The sequence below is a fragment of the Neolamprologus multifasciatus genome, chromosome 6, assembly GCF_963576455.1.
Source record: "Neolamprologus multifasciatus chromosome 6, fNeoMul1.2, whole genome shotgun sequence".
Classification (NCBI taxonomy): Eukaryota; Metazoa; Chordata; class Actinopteri; order Cichliformes; family Cichlidae; genus Neolamprologus; species Neolamprologus multifasciatus.
In genome coordinates, this window is record NC_140444.1 from 21,279,547 (window position 1) to 21,301,250 (window position 21,704).

Genomic DNA, 21,704 nt, shown 5'->3' on the forward strand with positions numbered 1-21,704 from the left:
GCTTTCTGCTCTCTGCTATGAGCAGAGCGGACGATCACTATGGACGTCTTTTTGGCAGCGATTCTTTCCTTTTGTATTTGTTTTCACTGGATCTGAAGGATTTAATATGCCTCTTATGCTCTTAGGGCATCTCACTTTTATCCCTCATCTCACTGACTGTTTTCTAGAAATGCCCTTGAGCACCCCAAGTTGACAAGTTTTCCAGGGTGTACTGAGATAATCTTCTGTGTTACCAAAGCGTGTTCTCTGCATCCTAAACAAATCCAAAACAAATTTTTATTTTTATTTTTTTTCTTCTGCAGTGCTGCCAGTGGTTTAAATGGGAAGACTATAATAGCGTCTGATTTGTAGCGTCGTGACTTCTTTCCCCCACTTCAGTTGCAACAACTTTAACTAAACAGCAAAGTAGTGGACAGCAGCTGACTTTGAGGTTGCCTAGCAACAAAGTCAAGATGCTTCGAGGGCCTTCATCTGCAGCTTCATAATAAAAGAAGATCAGAGCATCTAATGTTTCACTGTAAAGGATATTTAGCTGTGTAGTATTTCTCACGACTATGCTTAATGTGGAGCCACATAAAACATCTCCCATCAGGTTTTTGATTATTGTGTAGGTGATTTTGTTTTTACCTGTAGCACACATACACCGTGTGTAACTTGCGCTTCACTCTTTTTGTTGCCTGTCTGAAGTTTTCAGAAGGCCTGCGGGGACTGGATATGTAGAGCGATCAGACATTTTACCATAGGGCAGTCGACGATGAGCCGGATTCAGGAATCCCAGCCCAGAAGGCTGCCTTATTCAGTATTCTGCCAGTGTGTGATCCTGACCTTACTGTAGCATGTCCTTGGTGCATGCGGAGCGCAGCAAATGCCTTTTTGGGGGATTGCATGCTCCAGCCCATTTTAATGTGTCGTTTCATTCTCAGCACACCATCGCTAAGCCGTGCAGCGGGGGCTCGGAGCAACCATTTTGATGATGAGTCTGATTGAATTAATACTGTTGAAGCTGACACTTAATGGTTTATGATTAGTTAGAATCATTAAAAGATGAGGCAGATCTGTGTAAAAGACGTCCTAAAACCCCTGTGTTTGCCATACAATGAGGGAATAGGTTTTAAACTATGACCTTAAGCTAATCCATGAAGTCTCACCTACTGAAAATCACACATTTTGTACACAAACAACAAGCGTTACAGGTGGCACGAGGTGCTGGACATAACACAACAAAACTTCTCTGGGTTATTTAAAGTTGTTGTTGTAGAGTCGCTTGGGGAGGAATATCGATGCAAACAAGATCTTGCACTTCTCAAGTGCAAGATCTCAAATATGTGGAGCAGGTAGCTCCATTGCCATTTTTAATTTTTTATGCCAGATGACCTTACTGACCCGGGCCCACAGGGATTTGTCTCCTCCTGGGATTCAACTGGTGATCTTTTGCTTGTAAATTTGTAAAACACACCACCGTGGAGCTAATTGACTTGGAGGGAATGTATTTAAATTCAAACAGCATAAGAGCAAATATTGTTAAGCAACAACTTTTCTTATTGTATTTTAAAACACGTTATCCTCCACTGTTTTTGTTTACAGGGGAACTATAATCATAGATCTAAATGTGCATCATAACTACTTTCTCATAATTATTGGCAAAACTGCAGTATATTTTATTTGCCTTTTTTTCAGCGCAATTTCCTTTTACCTGTTGTCTTTGTTAATAGACTCTGTTTTTTGTCTGTTTCTCTGTGTTTTCAGCACCTATTTCCTCTCTTTCTCCACACTCCCACAGTTCGTCTGGCCATCTGGGCTTTCTCATGTTGAAACAACAAAAAAAGCACTTTTCTGTTTGACTCATACCTACTTCCTGTTTAATGATGCAGTGTGAATTATTTTCAGTTTTCTTTAACATACTTGCTGTCGAAACTAGAGTCAGATGGAATTTGCAATGCCGTAACGAAAACTAATAAATTTGTCACTAAACATTAGCTGTAGCGTTCTGATCGTAAACACAAGTTGTTCAAAAATTGATTAAAGAACTTTACAAAAGTTCTTTGACCCACTTTTCAAACAGATTGCTTTCCTCTATAAAACAACTGAAGTACCAGAGTAACAACTGCACTGCTTTCCAGCATAGGTAGACTGATAATCGCTGTATTTTTCACTGTATTTTCACTGTATTTTCACTCATTCATTCTTCAAATGTCCTCTAAGTGGCAAAATTATTAGATGTAAACTCATAAATGAAATTTCTTTGATTCCCTAAGCATTTACCAACAAAGGCAAACAACCTGATAAATGCAGGCTTGTAGTCATTTTAGCTCTTAAAAGAACATCCTGGGTACAGTAAGTGCAACACTGTACAGTTTGTTTGAAATTAAATGATTGAGATGAACATAGATCACAGAATTTATATATTTATACACAGTATGAAAAACCCCACTTTAAATAAAAACATGGCCTGTCACACGTTTGTATTCTTAGAACTGTATTGCCTGTGTATTAAACTAGCGCTCAACATCACAGTGTAGTTTACAAATTCAAAGATGATTGACACTGTGGGCAGACTCCTAGAATATCTCATGACTGGTAATTCAGAAACAGTTTTCAGTGTCACACTTTATTTAAAGATATACGTCACATAGATATTCGAAAGCTCATTTCGCTCCTAGCAGCCTCACGTTTGTGTGTTTGTTTGTTTTTCTTTTTACTGTGCAAAGTTGTAGCAGTGGTAGAGGTGTTCAGCTGGAATGCTTTTTTTAAGTGACAGAGGGGGTTGATGTCACATTGCATCATCGTTTTTTGTAAAGGAGCAATTAATATTAATACTGTTTTTTATTTGTATATATTTATCAACCAAATCAACTATTACAGGTTCAGTCAACCTGTGCTCATCTGTGCCCCCTCAAGAAACACACACACACTCCTTTTACCCCACCCAGTTGAAACAAATGGCTCCACCCCTCATCCCCCCACCCACCCAGCCCCATAACCCTACTTTTCTGTAGTATTGTGTTGTGACATTATGAAGTAAAGCGTCCTGGTATGATTTTTGTTGTGATTTGACACTATATATATCAAATGTAATGATATAAAATAAGTAGATTTAAATAACTAAATAAAATAAAAAACTGTAGGATTAAAAAAATGAAATTAAAGAAGTTATATTCAAGCATAGTTTTTTAGGCAGGTATGCTTCCTTTCCGGCCATACAACAATATAAATATACCTCCCGGAAACAGCTGAACACACTGAGGCACCTAAAAGAGGTGGGTTCTCAAGGATGTGCCATATGTGTCATGCTAATCATTAAGAAAAAACCTTCAAACATACTTCTAGTGGCAGGTAACAGTGCTAACAAGCCTACCCAGTGGCACTTTTGTGATCAAGCCCAGACATCGTTTTTTAAAGCAGTTAGGCTGCACAGAAACATGCACAGATTTGTAGTGGGGCGCTGCTTGGTTGGCAGAATGTGATCCCAGCGTCGCTGCTGGCCATCATAGTCGATAGTCAGCAAAGTCCAATAAAAGCTTGTCTTTCTGTTCCTCCTCTTCTTGCTGTCAGGTACAATGGTTTTCACAAGTTAGACATTAAACGCACCATCAGTTTAACTGTGGTACTGCAGTAATGCAAACATGCTGTTTCACTCTGCCATAGGCTGTCTGATCCCACTACCGAGTGTTGCACTCTTATGGTAACTGTCTTGAAAGAAGCGAAGCTTCAGTGTGCTGAACGCATTTTTACCTTTGAGTGTGTAAGGATGTTGCATCTGACCCTTTCAGAGTTTGCAATGCAGACGTAAATATTTTAACGTTGTTCTCTCTGTCTCTTTCTCTCTCTTTCATGGCTTCCTTTTTGGATCCACGTGTCTTCTGCCCTGCATATGACAGGTAAGTCCATCTCTTGTATTTCTATCGACGCCTCTGGGCTGGATCTCGCTTGTATGCATCGAGTGTCACACTGAGAATGTTTACCAAAATTGCATCTTAAGTACTGGGGATGCATCTTTAGTCCAATGGTTTTGTAAACAGTGAGCACATTCCCTTTTTCTCAGCTGACACTTGGAGAATGGGGCAATTCCATTTATGCAGCCAATCTCATTGGCTACTGGAGAGATGCCAATCTCCCTCAAAGATAGGGAAAAGAGAGGGAGCAAAGGGAGTAGGAGAAAAGCATTTATTCATCCTGACACAGATCAGATAAATGGGAAATGATAAATGCTGTCTATTTTTACTTCCCCTAACCCGTGTTAACTTTATATTCAAAAGGAAGCTCTTATGGGCTTACTATGCCTCTGAAAAACCTGATCAAAGTTTTGTTAGGGATTTACTTTTATTTTTCGTGATCTGCCTATAAATTATGAAAGATGTAATTATTGTGATTAATCATTTAGCATAAAGAGTGAATATGCTGAGCTAATGATATACTGCTTGGAGAGGAGAGAACAAAAAGTATGTGGTTATAAATTAAGAAAACAAAAATAGGGCCTTGCTTTAAAGTGAGTTCCCATTATGCATTTAACTATTGCTAATGTTTTCTCATTTGAATTATTTCGATATCTGATTCCGCCCACATCTAACATGGTGAATTTAAACATTTACCCAGGCAGCTTCATTTGTAGCTGTTGAAAAGGCCAGGGACCTTTTTAAAATGACAGCCAGGGTGACATTTACATTTAAGACAATCTGCACATTTTAAGACTTTAAATTTAAGTTCAGATAAACAGAATACCATTCTGTATTCGAGGAGCGTAACAGACGCTGTGGCTTGAATCAAATTCAGACCTGTGCCTTTTTTAATATTTTAATTTGTTCTCTAGCTATTTAAATTTAAAGGTTACAACTCCAATTTAGCAGTCATTATAAAAGAGCAATTTATTGTTTTTGTTTGTTTCACTTGTTTAGACACACAAATCCTTGATTCCCTTGGCAAAATTACTAAATGATGACATTTGTATAGTCTTAAAAAACAAAAAGAAAACATCAAATTGACATTTTGTAGTTATAAGTAAGTGAAGATTGAAGCAGTTTCCATTCCTTTGGATACATAAAGTTTGAATCTGGGGCTCCAGATTAGGAGCCACTGATCGGAAACACCTCAAGGCATGAACGTTTATTTTATTCCAGGGTTTGTTGGTCCCCTTTGCTTTTGAAATATGCACTGTCCTCTTGCCGAGATCACAAAAGCTGTCAGAGGCCTTCAGGAAATATAGACCAAATAGCAGAGAAAAATTACATTTTGAATCAATAAAAGGCTTCGAGAATAACCTTGTCTCCTAATAATTACACACAGTTTCAACTAAGCTACAACTTTTGAGTTAGCACAAGTGTGGCTTTCTATGTTAGTTATGTGTGATACAGTATAGAGACAGGCCTTGTTCCTTATTGACATTGTCCCCTCGTTTTATTTCTAATTTAGACTTTCCAGTTTTGTTGCTGTTAGCTTTAACAAAGCTAAAATACGCTGGCCTTAAAAGCTTCACCACAATTTCCTGGATTCAGGCTGCTGGAAGTGAAGGAATAAGTGGCAAAAATATTGAAGGCTTGCTAGTAGACTTTGTTTTAAACAAAGCAGCACTTTGGGAATACCACATGCTGTTTGCCGTGTGCTGTCTTGTCTGTGCACAATATTGGTAGACTACTGTACACTAAACATTACCTACATATTCTTTGTAAAGGTGATACATATTCAAACACAAACATTTTTTGTTATTTGTTGAATTTCTGATCGGTCCCTCCAAAGATGTTTCAGAACCTCGTAGGATCAGTCAGGAAAAAGAGGCATTAAAAAAAAACTAACATCACAAAAGTAAGAATTTTCCTTCCTGCTTCCCATCTGTTTGTTTTTTATTTTGGTTTTTATAACGTTCAGCTTTGGAATTGGGAAATTTTGACAAGTATATAACAAATTCATGACTAGTGCGTTTCAGGAAAACTAGCTCGCTGCACTATTTAGACACTGCGTTTCTGTCTCATACTTCCATTGCTACTGATGTCACAGTCGCCTTGGCAAGTGATGCAACAAATATGTCCTCCATGGCAAGTATTTGTAATAGAAGGTATTTGTTGCTATAACCTTCAAATGTATCCCTTAAATATGATTTCATCTGCAGATTTTTTTTTTCTTTTTACACTGAATCAGACTATGCTTTGTTATTAATTTCTACTTTAAGATAAGTGTTAGATATATCTCCAAACATCTCATTTAATAGGACAATGCCCATATCCACTAACATGGAAACAGGAAATTCATTATGTTTAAAATTGCATACCAGACAATGCATGATAGACAACGTGAGGTGTGAGCATTATATCCTATATTGGATTTGTTTAATATCTCATCATCTGAACTATCTGTAAAGGTATAAATAACTATGATAAAAGAACAGGAAATCCTGCTTTCAGTCCTGGATAAAGCTTTGTCGTTCAGCCACCGTAATACTCTGAATATTAGGCACTGACCCACATCTGCCATCATGCAGGTTACATAGAGCCCCAGATGCAGGCCCAGCTGTTGCCATGTATTATCACACTGACTGACCCTGATGTTTTAAGTTAAATGCAAGACAAAACATTAGCATACGCTAATCTAACCATACCATGGCATGTAAGTTAACTTGAAAACAATTCACTATTATTATTATTATTATTAATAATAATAATAATAATAATAATAATAATAATAATAAGCCTCTCCCACCCCATCCCACCCCATTCTCTAACTAGTTTTACCTTCAGAGTACCACAGCTCTTCCATATGTAGGTAAGAATAATGACTCCTCAGTCATTATTATTAATTCAGTGTTGCTACAGTGTGGTGCATGTAAATGAAGCAGTGGGCAGAGAGAGCTATAGGCTGCCTGGAGAGTTAGCCTGAGTAATGAATGTAATTATTGTGCCCTATTGGACCCGTGTCTGTTTTAGCAAAGTTATTATTTTGACAGTTTGCGCCACATTCATAAGAAAAGGTCTGGAATTAAATTATAAGCTTCCTTTACTTTTGCATCTAAATGTATTATTTGACAGAGTAATCTCTCTGTATAATTTATGTGTATGTCTGTATGTGTGTGTGTGAGTGTGTGTTAAATTCCCCTCTTACTGTCCTCTTTCAATTAATCCCCAGCTTGTACACGCAGGTTATATAAACACTGGGGTTTTGATAGTGGCTATCAGTGAATTTAGTGCTGTAGAATCGCACTTACACCAGTCACATGCGGCACTGGGATTAAAAAGGAGGGAGAGAAGGGGATGTACAATGAGAGAGAAAATGGCGTGTCAGAGGATTTGGATTCTAAGATAATGTTGATGATTATTAGAATATTGATCCTGATAACCCACCTGTTATAAAAGAATCAGTGCAAAGCCACCCACACATTGTCATTAGTCATCAGCAGCTCCTTACAGCCCACTGCAGTACATGCTGCCACCCATGATTTAGCTCTGCATCCAGTTATGAGGGGGTGTTTAGCATTTATTATGCAGCACAGTCCCAGTCCCAGTGAGATGGCAGAATGCTGCCCGATCAATACCCCTCACAGGAACCTAGGTTAATTTATTCATTTATTTATTTTAGAATGTACTCCTGCCTCTATGGCCCTCTGTGGTCTTGCCTAACATGGTAGGAGTGTTTAGTTACTGACACTCACACCATTGCACAGGCCCTACGTGCTGAAACTCTGACATCATTATGCAAACGCCATATTGGTACGTGTTATTAAGCTGTCGTTTTTTGTGATACCAAAAGTCGGGCTGCCCTTTTAATAATACTGAAGCATGTTTCTGAATGCTCGCTGTATAGTCTGGCTAGAATGTGTACAATTTGAGTCTGCAGGGTCTCTGTATTGTTAGTATTTGACCTTTAGTTCTTACCCTGGCCTTATGCACCTAGTGTCCCACTTTTTGCAAACCATGTCAGAATTTCCTTTTTCATTGTTTTGACCTTTGCTCTTCATCCCTTTGTGGCTTTCCGTCCAAGCACCAGTCGTGTTGTTGGTCTACAACATATCCCTAGACACCCAAATAGTTTCCAAGTCTGTTATGCAGGCAGCATATGCTTGAATTTGCACACACGAGCTACAAGACAATAGCTTCGGACCTATTAGCTTGTGATCTGGACAGGCAGCTACCATATATCCTCTAGCTGCCAAACAGCAGCAGCAGCAGCGGCAGCTCTGCAATCTTATGCTCTCCTCCCCGGCTGCTCTTAAGCAAAACAACAATCTCACACTTTTCCTCTGACTGAACAGTGATCTGATTATGGATTATTGCAGTTATGGATTTCCATGTAAATAAAACATATCATCTCTAACCATCAGTTTACGCCTCAAAATGTGAGGACGAGATGAATACATTTGTTATCACTGTGATCATTTTGGTTACCACTCATCTGTATTGATTTTTACCGAGCATCATCAATCAAGGCACTCATAATGGATGCTGTCTGAGAGCACATATCTCCCTTCAGAGAATTATCACCTCAGGCGTGGGTCAAGCAGAGATTTGATCTCTTGTCAGTTAGATGAATTGATGTCTTACAGACACAGCAGAGAGAGGTAGGGAGAGGATTAAGGTAAAGGTGAGTAGGAATAAAAAGAAGTCTAAAGTAGTTAAACTTCAGTCCTGAGGACTCAAAGGTATAGAAATAATCATATCCATTCTCCATCACCATTTGCCCTGGTTGCTTGTTTAAAAAAGTAGTTAAATGAAATCAATAGTGGTGCTAGTACTGGCCTCCATGCCAAGTATCATCCAATATTTATATAAATGAAGCTTCACAACCTCAATTTACCCTGCAGTTGCCTGTTTAAGGGGCTGTGAAGTACCTGAAGGTAAGGGGAATTCTGGACAGGGTATGAAGATGAAGAGGATAAAATAAATTTTTGTCCCTATCAAGATGTCCTTACATAGTCATTTGCATTCATGTCATTTGACAGGTCATGATTTCCAGCTGTACCAAGTTTTGAATCGGGGTGCGCTTGCTACAATAAAAAAGAACCAGATCGTACACATGGCAACTTTAAGCCATTGTCAGTCCCTAAAACACATTTTCAGAACTGCAAAATTACTAAGTTGTTCCCAAGGCTTGAACTTCAAGCATCATGGCTACACTTTGTTTTTTTCTTTTACTGGATCAACTACAAAGAAGTGAAATAAATCCAGTCCTGAATCTGTGCTCTGCTGAAATTCCATGCCACGCTATCAATAGTCAAAAATAAAAACATAATTTCTATTTATATCATTTTATTCATCTCCCAGAATACTCTCATAAAAACTTTAATTGTACCCCGAGGCTTCTGGTAACAAGCACAGGTATTTGTTTTCCTTTCACTGACAGCTGGAGAGACCCTCTGGGGTTTAAGTTGAACACTGAGGTCCGCTGTGGTCGTTGCATTTCATTATGACCACACCATTTCACTTTTGCCAAGTGCTCAGACTAAATTATTTTTCACCCACTGCGAGACATTTCCTCAGACACTGGTTTGATGTTAATGATTCATACAGTGCTTATTGAGGTAACTTTAAGATTTAAACTAATCTTAATTTTGGGACTTATATATCTGAAGAGAACAAAAAGGGTCTAGTTTGAAAACTGATTAATGACCAAGTTATACAATTTTATGTTTATGTATGTTTACTGCTGCTTGCATTATGTATAGAATGGGACAGTTCATTCATTTTAGAAAAAAATCACTGAATTCCCACCTTGTCCTTCATAATAATTAGAATGATTTCTATGTGATGGGATTTCTTTGGGCCTGGGAGAAATCCTATGAGCTGTGGGAGGAAGCGAAGGAGCTTCGGTATTACATATTCTGTGGCTCACTGGCATTCTGGCTAGCATTTTGGGGATCTCGAGATTGTAAGAATTAACACAATTAAATAGATCGATGAAATGTTTCAATATAACAATATAGTTTCAAATTTTCTTTTTTAGCCACTCAAATTTTCCCATCAAAATATTTCATTTAGACCCAGTAAATATTGGCACACTTCAATTAAATTTAATCGTTACTCTCTGCAAAAATCCCCTCCCCCCTCCCCGTTTTTTCCAGACACTTTATTGCTTAAGGGACCTTAAATCCTCTATACTTCTTCTTACGCTGGGTTTACTCCCAGGCCTTTATCAACCTCAACAAGTTATAACAATTTTAAAATACACCAAAGCATCTCATTTTGTACCACTTATTGCAAATAATTAAAAAGAAGAACAGCCAAACACCATCTCACAATGTTATTAAATTAAAGATTTAAAGAATGTAAACTTATTGTGTAATGATTGTCAGTGAGTTCTTAAAACATTTTTATTCCTGATGACTTACAAGTTGTAAACATTATCTTATTTATCGCAAAATAACACAAAAAATAATGCAAATTGATCTTTTCGTCTTCTTCTCTTTTTTTTTCTCAGAAAAAGCTGCTGTAAAATCAGTATATTGATGTTGCCCCCGTTGTGAAATTTTTCAGAACATGGTGCACAATTGGTATAATGCTGCCACGGTATGAGAATATGCACACTAGAGAGCAGTCTGTTCCCTCTTTCTGCAGTCGTTGTGATCCTCCATCTCTCTCTCACATAACATACTGTTCATGTCAAAAGGACCCAGGAAACACAACATCTGTCAGTGTGCTAATGTACACAATAAACACCAAAGGGAGAAGGATATATACACGCACCTGGAAATGGCCTTGTATTCAACACACATTTTACATCACATGAAAAAAAACAAAAAAACAAAGTGACCAATATGTGCAAATCTTCTTGAAGCTGGTGAATAATTCCTTCAGTGGTTTGGATATTATTTGAACAGTATTTTTGATTTTACTATGGATGGTCTGAATGATTGTTGGCTTTGGTGTGCTTGATTCAGTAAGAGGAGGCAAAGCTCCTCTGCGACAGCCAAAAGGTGAGAAGCAACGAGAGGCATAGCTTTAGCTCTTTTATACTCTGCTTTCTTCACTTGGATGGAGCACAAATATTGTGATATCACTAAATGAAAATATGATTACTGATAAAGGATGAAATAGATCGTTTTTAATCTATTCACAGACAGGCAATGGGAAAGAAACTACACTGATAGAAAGTCAACACAATGAATGCAAAACAAAATGTGATTCAATCCGAGAAGAGGTCTAAAACTCAGATGGTGGGTTTTACACTGGAGATGAGATGCAGATATCCCTCTTCCCCTTTTCTTCTTTTTTGTTTTTCATCTTTTTTTTTTAGGGGGGGGGGGCTGTTTGATGCACTGCAGAGTCATGGCTCTACAGTCCACGAGCGCAAAGACTGCGTCTGTCGTCATTCATCCTCTCTGACAGGCTTCTCATATACAAATGAGTTTCTGTGAATAGCAATTCATTTATTTAAACACTTTTTTGTAGTTTACAAAAGAAATAGATTAGCTTTTTTTTTGTCCACACTTGCACGTCTTTTTCTTTAACATATTTTACACAGTTTTATTTTTACATTTTTAATTAAACTTAAATGTGTTTTTAATATTTTAAATGCTCAAATATTGTGTGTACCATAATACAAATGGTTTCTTTTTTTCCTCTCCTGTGTCCCCAGTTTATTTTTAAACAATAATTAAATGTCCTGAAATAGAAAGACACATTAAAGCTCAAATATCCATCCTCGAGAGAAAAGCCTCAGCGCTGTATTCCTCTCTCTTTTTCGATAGAACACAAACAGGTCCAAGAGTCCCATGACCATTATGTGACTTCAGATCAGCAGCAGATAGCAGTAGCAGTAAATCCACCACAAAATAGTCAGCCACATGAAGCACACTTCTTCCACATCACAGTGAAATGCTTTGTAAAAAAAAGCGTCCAGAAGATTGAATAATTCCTTCTGTCCCCCTCCCCGGTGTATCCAAAAAGGAATTTACTGTATATCCAGATAATCACAGGTAAAGACTTACTCAAAAGCAGGGTCACACTTCACATTCCCGAGAAGCTTGTTGTTGGCAAGTGCAAGAGCCATATTCATTGATGATTACCAAAGCTCCCTCAATATGGTTAGGTTTATAGTCAACATAGTACTCTGGTGTAGAAATTGCAGCCATCTGCTGCATGCTTTGCTTTTGCTTCTGCTTACGGCGCTGACTGCTGAAGCACTGCCTCAGTTGCCTTATTCCAGCTGGAAAGCACTTCCATGCCACGTATAGCATGAGCACTATGATGAGAAAGGAGAAGATGAGTGCCATGGTGCCTGTTACCACCTTGTGGATCTGCATGGTGCTCTCTAGGTCATCATGGCCCACTGTGACAGTGAAAGAATTTGTGACCACTTCACTACCCTCGCCCTCATAGGGGTTGGGAGTAATGGGGCCCAGATCCCTCGTGGAGGCGTACAGGCCTGCTGTGGTCACCTCTACTGGGGGATCCTCACATAGCTGAAAAGCATAGACGGCATCCAACACATCCTCACCCTGTGCTGTGTCAGGGCTTGAACACAGCAGGGAATTGTCATGCTGGCCTCGGAAGGCACTCAGCCAAGAGGCCAAGGCACACACATTGCGGCTGCACTCCCAGTCATTCCCTGCCAGGGTAATGCTGTCCAGAGATGACCACGAATCCAGAATGCGCTGGTCCACAGAGGTCAAACGATTAGAGTCTAGCATCAGTACCTTGAGGTTTGGTGTACTCTCAAAAACATGTGGCTCGATGTACTCGATTTCATTTGCTGACAGGTCAATCTTCTCTAAAAAGTGCCATGTCCAGTCTAGTGTGTTTACAACAATAGTGGCACGATTGTTGTGCATGTACAGAGTGCGTAAAGAGATGAGGCGTGGGAAGTGGGCTAGGTTGACTTTAACTAGCTCATTGTGCTCAAGATGCAGCTCAGTCAACTTAAAGAGGCCAGCGAAGGAGTTTCGTGCCAGGCTCTGCAGTTGGTTGTATCCCAAGTCCAGAAACTGCATGCTCCTGCAGTCCTGAAAAATCCGCACTGGCACAAATTTGAGAGCATTGTAGCGCAAATGCAAATTGGTGAGCTTTCTAAGGCCGTGGAACAGGTCAGGCTCTAGTGCCTGCAGCCTGTTGTATGAGAGGTCCAAGATACGGAGGTTTGGGAGGGGCCTAAAGGTGCCATTTGGCAGACTCTCAATCCGGTTGTTGCTCAGGTCTAACTCCTTGACTCGTCTCAGCTTGTCAAATGCACCCTCCTCTACAACGTCAATGCTGTTGTGATCTAAATAGAGCCAGGTGAGCTGTGACAGACCAGCCAGTTGGCCTTCACGCAGCTCCGTTAAGTTGTTCTCTCTCATGGACAGGCCCATGGCACTGCTCAGATTGCGGGGAATGTCTGTGAGGTTGAGCCCCTCGCAGTACAGCAGCTTGCTGTCGCAGCGGCACAACCTTGGACAAACCCCCTCTACCAAGGGAACTGTTCTTAGAAAAATGCCCAATGAACACAGTATCAACCCAGGGGGCTTCTTCAGTGGCCACTTTAAGTACAGTCCAATTAGAAGGAAATCCATTAGCATAAATATCCAGGGATGTCAGGGAGAAAATGTCCATTGAACCACTCTGGATATCGGTTTTGCCCGTATCAGATCATATTTATCACATCATATCTATCTCGTTCAATAAGCTGTCTCATTCTATGTATGTCAGCTGAAGACAGTGATAGTATTTTTGTTATAAAGTCCCAAAAAATGCCAAAAAAAATGAAGTCTCTTTCCTTATGTTATATATCAAGCAGTGGGTGGAGAGTAGAGGGGATGGAAAATCAAACTGTCCTCACTGATCAATCTTATTCGAAAAAATTCCTACTCACCCCTATTCAAAAGCTGACAATCTCCATTCAGCATCTCGCTTTGTGCCCCAACACTAATTATGTGCGAATCTAAAAAAGACCCCACTGTGGTACAAATTCTCCCCCCCTCCCTTCTCTCTTTTCAGTGGACACCAGATCCTTGGCAGGCTTACAATGTCTTAGTTCTCTTCAAGTGAAAGAGCCAGAAAGAGAAGGAATCCAAGTAGCTTTCAGCGAGATGGTAGGAAGTGCAAGTACCCCTGTCTGCATGCATGAGCTCTGTCTCTCCTGCTCCTCCGCAGTCCTCTGCTGCAACGATCAGAGGGAAGAAGAGACAACCAGAGAAAGAAAAAAATAAGCAAGAATCTTTTTTTCTTTTTTAAAATAATCTGTCTTGCTCTTTCCTCCTTTCCCTCCCGCTTAAGTTTCAAAAGATCTGTCAAAATGTGTTATCGTCCATCGCTTGAAGAAATCACTGACTTGTAAGGTTTAAATCCATTCAAGCACTTAATCATGATTTCACTGACGGACGCAAGGGAAAAAAAACCCAAAACAAGATATAAAGAGATGAACCCTGTTCACTGTTTTCTTGTTTAACAGTATTCCTCGTCATCTGAGTGGCTCATATTGGTTCGGTAGCCGCTCGCATCCCCCGTGGCTCGCAGGTTTCGTTTACTCCCTTGCTCTCTGGGTGTCTTCTCAGCCAGCTGGAAGAGGCTGCTGAAGGCTGGTGCTGGTAGGCAGGCAGGGGCGGTAAATGTGGGAAGCAAAGGAGCGCGCAATCCCTTGCAGCAGACCAGTACACTGACAGCGCATGCAGAAGCACCTTCTGTTCACTGAGTGTCGTAAGCCACTCACAATTCAGAGTTCTCGCTCCCTTTCCCTCACTCTCTTGCTCTCTTTCCCTTGATCGCTCTCTCACTTGTTCATGCTGCTCCCCTCCTCCTCTTCGCTCTCACATCTTCCCTCACTGCTTTTTTCTTGCTGTGTTTTTCTCTGTGCCTCAGACATTTACATATCCAGAATGGGCTGGGCTTAAACCAGGGGCTTTAATGAACCCCCTCCACCCCCCATATCTCTAGCGCTCTCTCTCTCTCTCACTGTCTCTCTCTCCCACACATACAAACACTCCTTCCCTCCCTCAATGACTGCAATGAAATCGGCCTCTTGACGTTGTCTGATTTCATGTTTGCAATGATGAAAATGGGATCTTATATTATTTCTTTTCTTAAACAGATGTTTGCTTATATATCTGTGCTATATAGATGGAGAGGGAGGGAAAGAAAAGATACATAATTTCTTCAAAGAATTTCTAAATATCTTCAATGAGACTTAAACGCATTAGTCACCATGTATGTCCTTCATTATGTCATAGATGCCACAGGAGCATACGTGTAAATATGGTATACTTGTTGCTTGCTTGCCAGCAACAAAGGTTGGCCTGTGAGTCAAGATGATTATGGCGTTCTTCGTGTGCTCAAACCACCAGAAATTCTTTGTCGCTGACAGTTATTGCTGTCTGTGTCCATTCTGAATGCAGATGCAATTGTTTCCCACATAATATTAGCATTAAGCTAACATAAATATTCCCTCTGAAAGCTCACTTGTCTTCCTTTGCACTTCTCTGGAATTGCTTCTAGCCGTGTCATTGTTCTGCCCTAAAAGTTCAAAGACAATGAGCTGTGACTGTGTCTTATAGGCTTCACACGAGTCAAGTTTTAAACTTCTGACTCACCTCCTTCCTTTTCTGAGTTAATTGCACATTGGCTGACGGAACTTTCTTGTTCACTTATTCAGAAAACAATGAATTTAAGATGAACAAAAATGAGTCTGAACAAAAAGATAAAGAGTGTTTTTTAATTTTTAATTATACCCGCTTGACAATCCAGGCTGAGGATATAGAGCCAAGTATACAGTGTGAGAGCGAGACGAGAAAGGATGGGAAAGGGTTTACATCGGCGTACGACCTCAGCATTCCTAGCCAAATTAGCAGTTTCCACAAGTTTCTCGAATTTATCGCCTAATTCAATGTATAGACAGAAATAATTGAGAGGATCATTTCAAAATGTAGGATTTATTTTATTTATTTTTTATTAACCTTTATTTAACCAGGAAAATCCCATTGAGATTAAAAACCTCTTTTTCAAGGGAGACCTGGCCAAGATAGGCAGCAGCAGGTGTCTCACAGTTACAGAAATTACTCAAACACAGGCAGCAACAACACACATGCAACAATAAGTGAAAGAATACAAATAAAATAAAATAAAATTCAGGATAGATAGAAAACAGAAACAAATGTACATTAGCAACAAGTGCGGAAAAGCAGAAAGCCAGAATGATATGGGTAAAAATGAAAATTTGACAAAGCACAACTTATTTTCTTCTTTAAAGTTTTACAGCCTCTGGCAACTGGGGAATTGCATTACTGCCATCTTCTAGAAATAATTGCGATTTGCTAAATAATTCTGTAGAGCAGATCATGAGTCGATCAATAGATCTTTTTCTATGCAATGTTTCTGCTAGTATTTATCTCTGCATTTCATGTTGCAAGTGATAAGCATACAGAGCCAAGAGGCAGGTGCAAGCATTGATTGGTTAATTGGGAACAGGTGAGGTGGGTGTGATTGTCATGTGGTCATAACCAGGAAGACAGACTGAGGACATCTGGTGGATGTTTGAGGGGTGACATGAAGCAATGTGGAGCACAAATGTGGATTTCTTTCCCCTGCATTTTATAAATTTAAAAAAAAAAAAAAAAAAAAGTCATTTACACATCATAAGCCTTTACATTTTTTAATCCCTTTCATTATTTTTTAAATTCTTCAGTTTTTCTCACCACTGTGTTGTATCATTATATGTATATCTCTGTCACATTGTCATGAGCCTGGTGTGTTTTAAACATCAAGAGTGAGTTTCTTTAAATTTGGAACAAACATTTGGTTTGATTCAAGGGTGATCAAAGGTCAAAAGGTCACTGTAATTTTTTATTTTTTTTGGTCCTAACGCAACCCATGAAGAGTCTTTTGAGAAGTGGCTTAAATATTTATTTCTATTTATTTTTTTAGTATTTGATATTCATTATTTATTTGTTTAATAGCACATATTTGTGCTTATGCTTGGAGTTAAGAAATTGAATTAGTTTAAATTAGGTTCGTAATCAAGATTAGATCTTATAGTGTAAAGCTCAAGGTCACTTTGACCTACAGTTTCCAGGATGGAATTTCATTACAACTGGAGTAAATGCTTCACTTAGACTCGAGGATGAACTGATTACAATTTGGATGGTCAACATTTAAGATTCACAGTGCCGTCACAAATCACATTTGCAGCCATATCTCAGGATTCTATGTGATAATTATTCACTTAGTATCAGACGTAAAAGCGAACTGTGGACCGAGGATCACGCAGATATGTGGAAAACTCTTTGAAGTGTGGATATTCCTTTTCCCACTTTTTTCCTCAGCGTGCAGTTAGCAGTCATACCAGAGGACAGTGATGGCATGCTTTAACCTCTTAAGCCCCAAGCCTAACTGATCTCCTGCCTTTTGCCCCCGTATCAGGGGGCGTTGGGGCTTAAGAGGTTAACAGGTTTTTTTTTTTTTTTACCTGGTTGACAATATTTTTAAATCTTGCGTCATGAGTGTTTTTCACATTGTCAATAAGGAAAACTATTTTAAAAAAGTTATATAAGAATCAGACTTTCTAGCTATCAGTGATGCTCATACTTAATATAATATAATATATAGTAATAATATACACATAATATCATTATTTATTTTGTAATTCATAAATAGCTTTTAATAACGAAGTGGTTATCAGTTATTGTGTATCATTAGCAGACTGAACTTGATTTGAGGGCTCAAATATGTCTCAAAATTAGAAGCATCTGTGATTGCAGGCCCATTATTAAAATCATTTATTGAATCAGATGACGTCTCACTGTTTGAGTCCGAGAAAACAAGGCAGATGATAACTAATTGGCCTGCCGCAGCGATAATGTTGATGGACATCTCGGAAAGCACTGAGATAGGGGTCGGCGGAAACACTTACACCACAGAGTGGAAACAGCAAGACATGATTTCACGTCCAAAATGGACCGGGAATTCCAGCAGATGGAGGTTGTCTCAGTTTGAAAGGGTCACAAGCGGACATGGAGTTTATTAATTTAAATTTTATGTATTTGTTGTGTCTCTTCCTTAGTATTTTAATATCCACAGTAATGATCAGAGGAACAGAGGAAATGTCCTGTTTCCTTCACATTTAAACCAGTAATGACAGTAGCCTCGTGAAGGCTTGTGCAGTCTGAGTTTACTCCACAGTATCAAGAAAAGATCCACTTTGTTCAAACAATGATTTAAAGGAACTTGTACTAACTGCAGCTTGGGTAAACAAAAATGGGAGCGTCATCATGTTCAGTGGGGCATGTGGACAAGAGGACCGTGGGTTGTCCACACTGGGTTATAGCTCCTTGAAGTATGCTTTTTGTATGATGCAAAGTTATTTGTGTAAATATTCTGAATTATTAGCATGGACTTGTCCATGTTTTTTAGCTTTAGGGCTGATTGTTTGGTTGGATGTATGGAGAGATGATTTACTCAGCAGAATGGATGAACTTAGAAAACTCTTTGTATTTCTCCATATAATATGATGGAGGAACAATAGCTCAAGGCATTAAGAACACAAGACTGCCATTACATATTAAAATCTTTAATTCCACGTCGCTAACCCCATTTATATAAATGCATGTAACTTTCAAGTCTGAGACAGCTTGCTCTTTCTCTGCTTGTTTTTTGTTGTTGCTTGAAACAGCCAAGCTTGTTATTGTTGGCTGGATAGAAGACATTGCCAATGATTGGCCTTAATGGCTGCTTTTTCCATATTGCATGTCGTTGAACTGTCCAAAGTTCTTTGTACTTTCAGTATCTGGCATGTTTTGAACCACACGGGCACTTTAGTTTAAGCGCTGGATGTTTTTTTGTAAACCTCAGAGACTTTTATAATTCCCTCAGCCAGACTCTTTTTAATTTCGGTGTTCTTCTCTGCAGATGCTTTTTGCTTTAGTGACTAGAGTTTTAATTCAGGATTGGATGATTTGCTTGTAGTTTCACCCCACACTCTTGTGACTTATCTAGGCTTTTGAACATGTTAAACTTTTAAACATGCACAACATTTTGAACTTTGAAAGAGTGCAAACATAGAACTTTGAACTTCTTATTTTGATTATGTTGTATATACCTTTTTTTCTGTAAACACAGGATATTGATGAAGTATTTCAGGTCCGTAGCTATATCAGAGATTAGACCTATGTGGCACTGGCAGTTCTTCCCTTTTAGATGGCATGGCTCTTAACTCTGTCCTCATTGAAATACAATTATTTGAAAAACTGGACTAACTGCATTGACTAGCATGTTACTTCCCTAAAGTCTAATGAGTATAAATTTCTATATGTATATTTTATGTTAACAAAAAGTGTCAAAAAACAAACAAATAACAAAAAAGTCACTAAGACTGCACTGATAAACTAAAGAGTTACACACAACAGTGTAAAAACATCAAATGCACTTGGTTGTCAGAGTAGGCTCAGACAAAGATGTATAAACTAAAGAACAAGAAAGAAAATGCAGTGCATTTTTGTAAGGCACATTTGAAGAGAGAAAATATGCTGCTGTTACTTTGTGAGAAGATCTCAAAAAGTAACGTATCATGCCTCAATCTAAAGAAACAACTGACAAACAAAGTCACTGATATATATCAGTCTAGAAAGGGTTATAAAGTCATTTCTAAGGCTTTGAGGCTCCAGCAAACTATGGTGAGAGACATTATTAACAAATGGAGAAAACTTGGAACTGTGGTGAACTTTCCCAGGCGAGGCCAGTCTACCAAAATTACTCAAAGAGTGCATCGGTGATTCATCCAGAAAGTCACAAAAGACCCCAGAACAACAACTGAAGCAAAACTGGCATCAATAGCAGAGTCTCAAGGTGAAACCTACTGCTGAACAAAAAGAACACAACACGTCTTTTCTCATTTAGCAAAAAACATCTTGATGGTCACCAAGACTTTTGGTGAAATCGTTTGTGGACTGATGAGACGCAAGTTGTACTTTTTGGAAGGTTAGCATGTCATTAAATCTGTCAAATTAACACAGTATTTCATAAAAAGTACATTATACCAACAGTGAAACATGGTGGTGGTAGTGTGCTTCAGGAATTGGACGACTTGCTATAGTTGATGGAACCATGAGTTCTGCTCACTACCAGAAAATTCTGAAGGAAAATGTCCAGCCATCAGTTCATGACCTGAAGCACTTGGGTTATGCAGAGGGCAGTGATCTGATCTAAAACACATCAGATCAGATCATTTTCAGCTGTCAGATGATCATAACACATCAGATGTACATATCTGTCTATCTATATAAGTAGTGGTACCTAGGCCTCTGGGACCTAGGTACCCAGAGGCAAGCTCCCATCTCGGTTGCTGTTCCCAGATCTGCTGGAGCCACTCGCCTAGCTTGGGGGTCAATGCACCAAGCGCTCCGATTACCACTGGGACCACTGTTACCTTCACCCTCCACATCTTCTCTAGTTCTTCTCTGAGCCCTTGATATTTATCCAGCTTCTTGTGCGCCTTGTTCCTGATGTTGCTGTCATTCAGTATCGCTACGTTTATCACTACAGTCTTTCTCTGCTTGTCTACCACCATTATGTCCGGTTGGTTAGCCACCACCATTTGTCCGTCTCTATCTGGAAGTCCCACAGGATCTTAGCTCGGTCATTTTCAACCACCCTTGGGAACGTCTCTCATTTTGACCTCAGGACTTCCAGGCCATACTCGGCACGAATGTTCCTGTACACTATGCCGGCCACTTGGTTATGGCGTTCCATGTATGCCCTGCCTACTAGCATGTTGCACCCTGCTGTTATGTGCTAAATTGTCTCAGGGGCGTCTTTACACAGCCTGCACCTGGGGTCTTGCCTGGTGTGATGGACCCCAGCCTCTATGGATCTTTCTTGGATTTCTCTTTCCTGTGGTATTCACTAAGCACATGGTTAGTTGTGGCCATCTTCCTGATGTACTCATGGATGTTCACTGTGTCATCCTGGACAGCGGTTCTGACACTCCCTAGTCCTCAGCCTATGAGAGAGAGAGAGAGAGAGAGAGAGAGAGAGAGAGATGTACTGCTTCACCAACCAGTTGAACAGGTGTATTTTTTTGTTGAAATGCATCTGTGTGTATTTGTGTATTTGTTGCTCTGACAGAGTGAGAATTAATATGGTTCTAAATTGCTTCCGGCCATGTCCAAAGCAACACGTTCCCAGTTGAGAAAGAGAGAGCAAAAACAACACAGTTTTCCCATGTCACAACACAGTACAGTCACACACTTCTTGCTTTTACACTGAAACAAGATCAAAATTCTTCACCCTCCACCGCATGCGCACAAATTTACAATAACCTGACACAGCCAGTTTTTCACCCACCTTCAGTGGGTTGGTGTGTGGCTTTTCCATATGCAGTATTTCATTCAATTACTTGTTTTAGCTTCGCTACTTAGTCTGTTTCTTTATGCAATTGTGTTCTGGCTCTAATGTTTTTGGATTCAGAGACTACATCAAACAGTGGCTTGTGACTGGGCTCTGTCTGCCAAAGGAACTTTGTTCAGCTGTCAGATGATGCAGAAATCCCACTGAGCACCACCAAGCCCATTTTCAAAGCGCACCCCCCCCCCCCGCCCCCCCCCACACACACACACACTTACACACACTTTTGATAGTCCTGACTACTCTGGCCTATTGCCTCATCCAGAGCCAAACAAGCCTGTACATCCTTTATGTGTCCACTAACCTCTCTCATGTTTGGATGAATCAGAGCAGAATGCAGTGACAGAGGAGTCTCTGATGCAAAAGGCTGAAACACTTGTAAATTTAGACAGAAAATTACTTGTGCCTTATCCCGTGTCCCTG

The 21,704-nt window shown here is 39.5% G+C and overlaps 2 protein-coding genes across 2 annotated transcripts in view; one reads left to right on the forward strand and one right to left on the reverse strand.

Moving 5' to 3' along the window:
* ctnna2 (catenin (cadherin-associated protein), alpha 2) overlaps positions 1-21,704 on the forward strand; it is a 331,385-nt gene that overhangs the window by 188,998 nt on the left and 120,683 nt on the right. The window lies entirely within an intron of this gene.
* On the reverse strand, positions 10,275-14,847 carry lrrtm1 (leucine rich repeat transmembrane neuronal 1). The gene has a single exon (XM_085161673.1). The coding sequence runs from the start codon at positions 13,469-13,471 to the stop codon at positions 11,918-11,920; it is 1,554 nt and encodes a 517-aa protein (XP_085017799.1). The 5' UTR covers positions 13,472-14,847; the 3' UTR covers positions 10,275-11,917.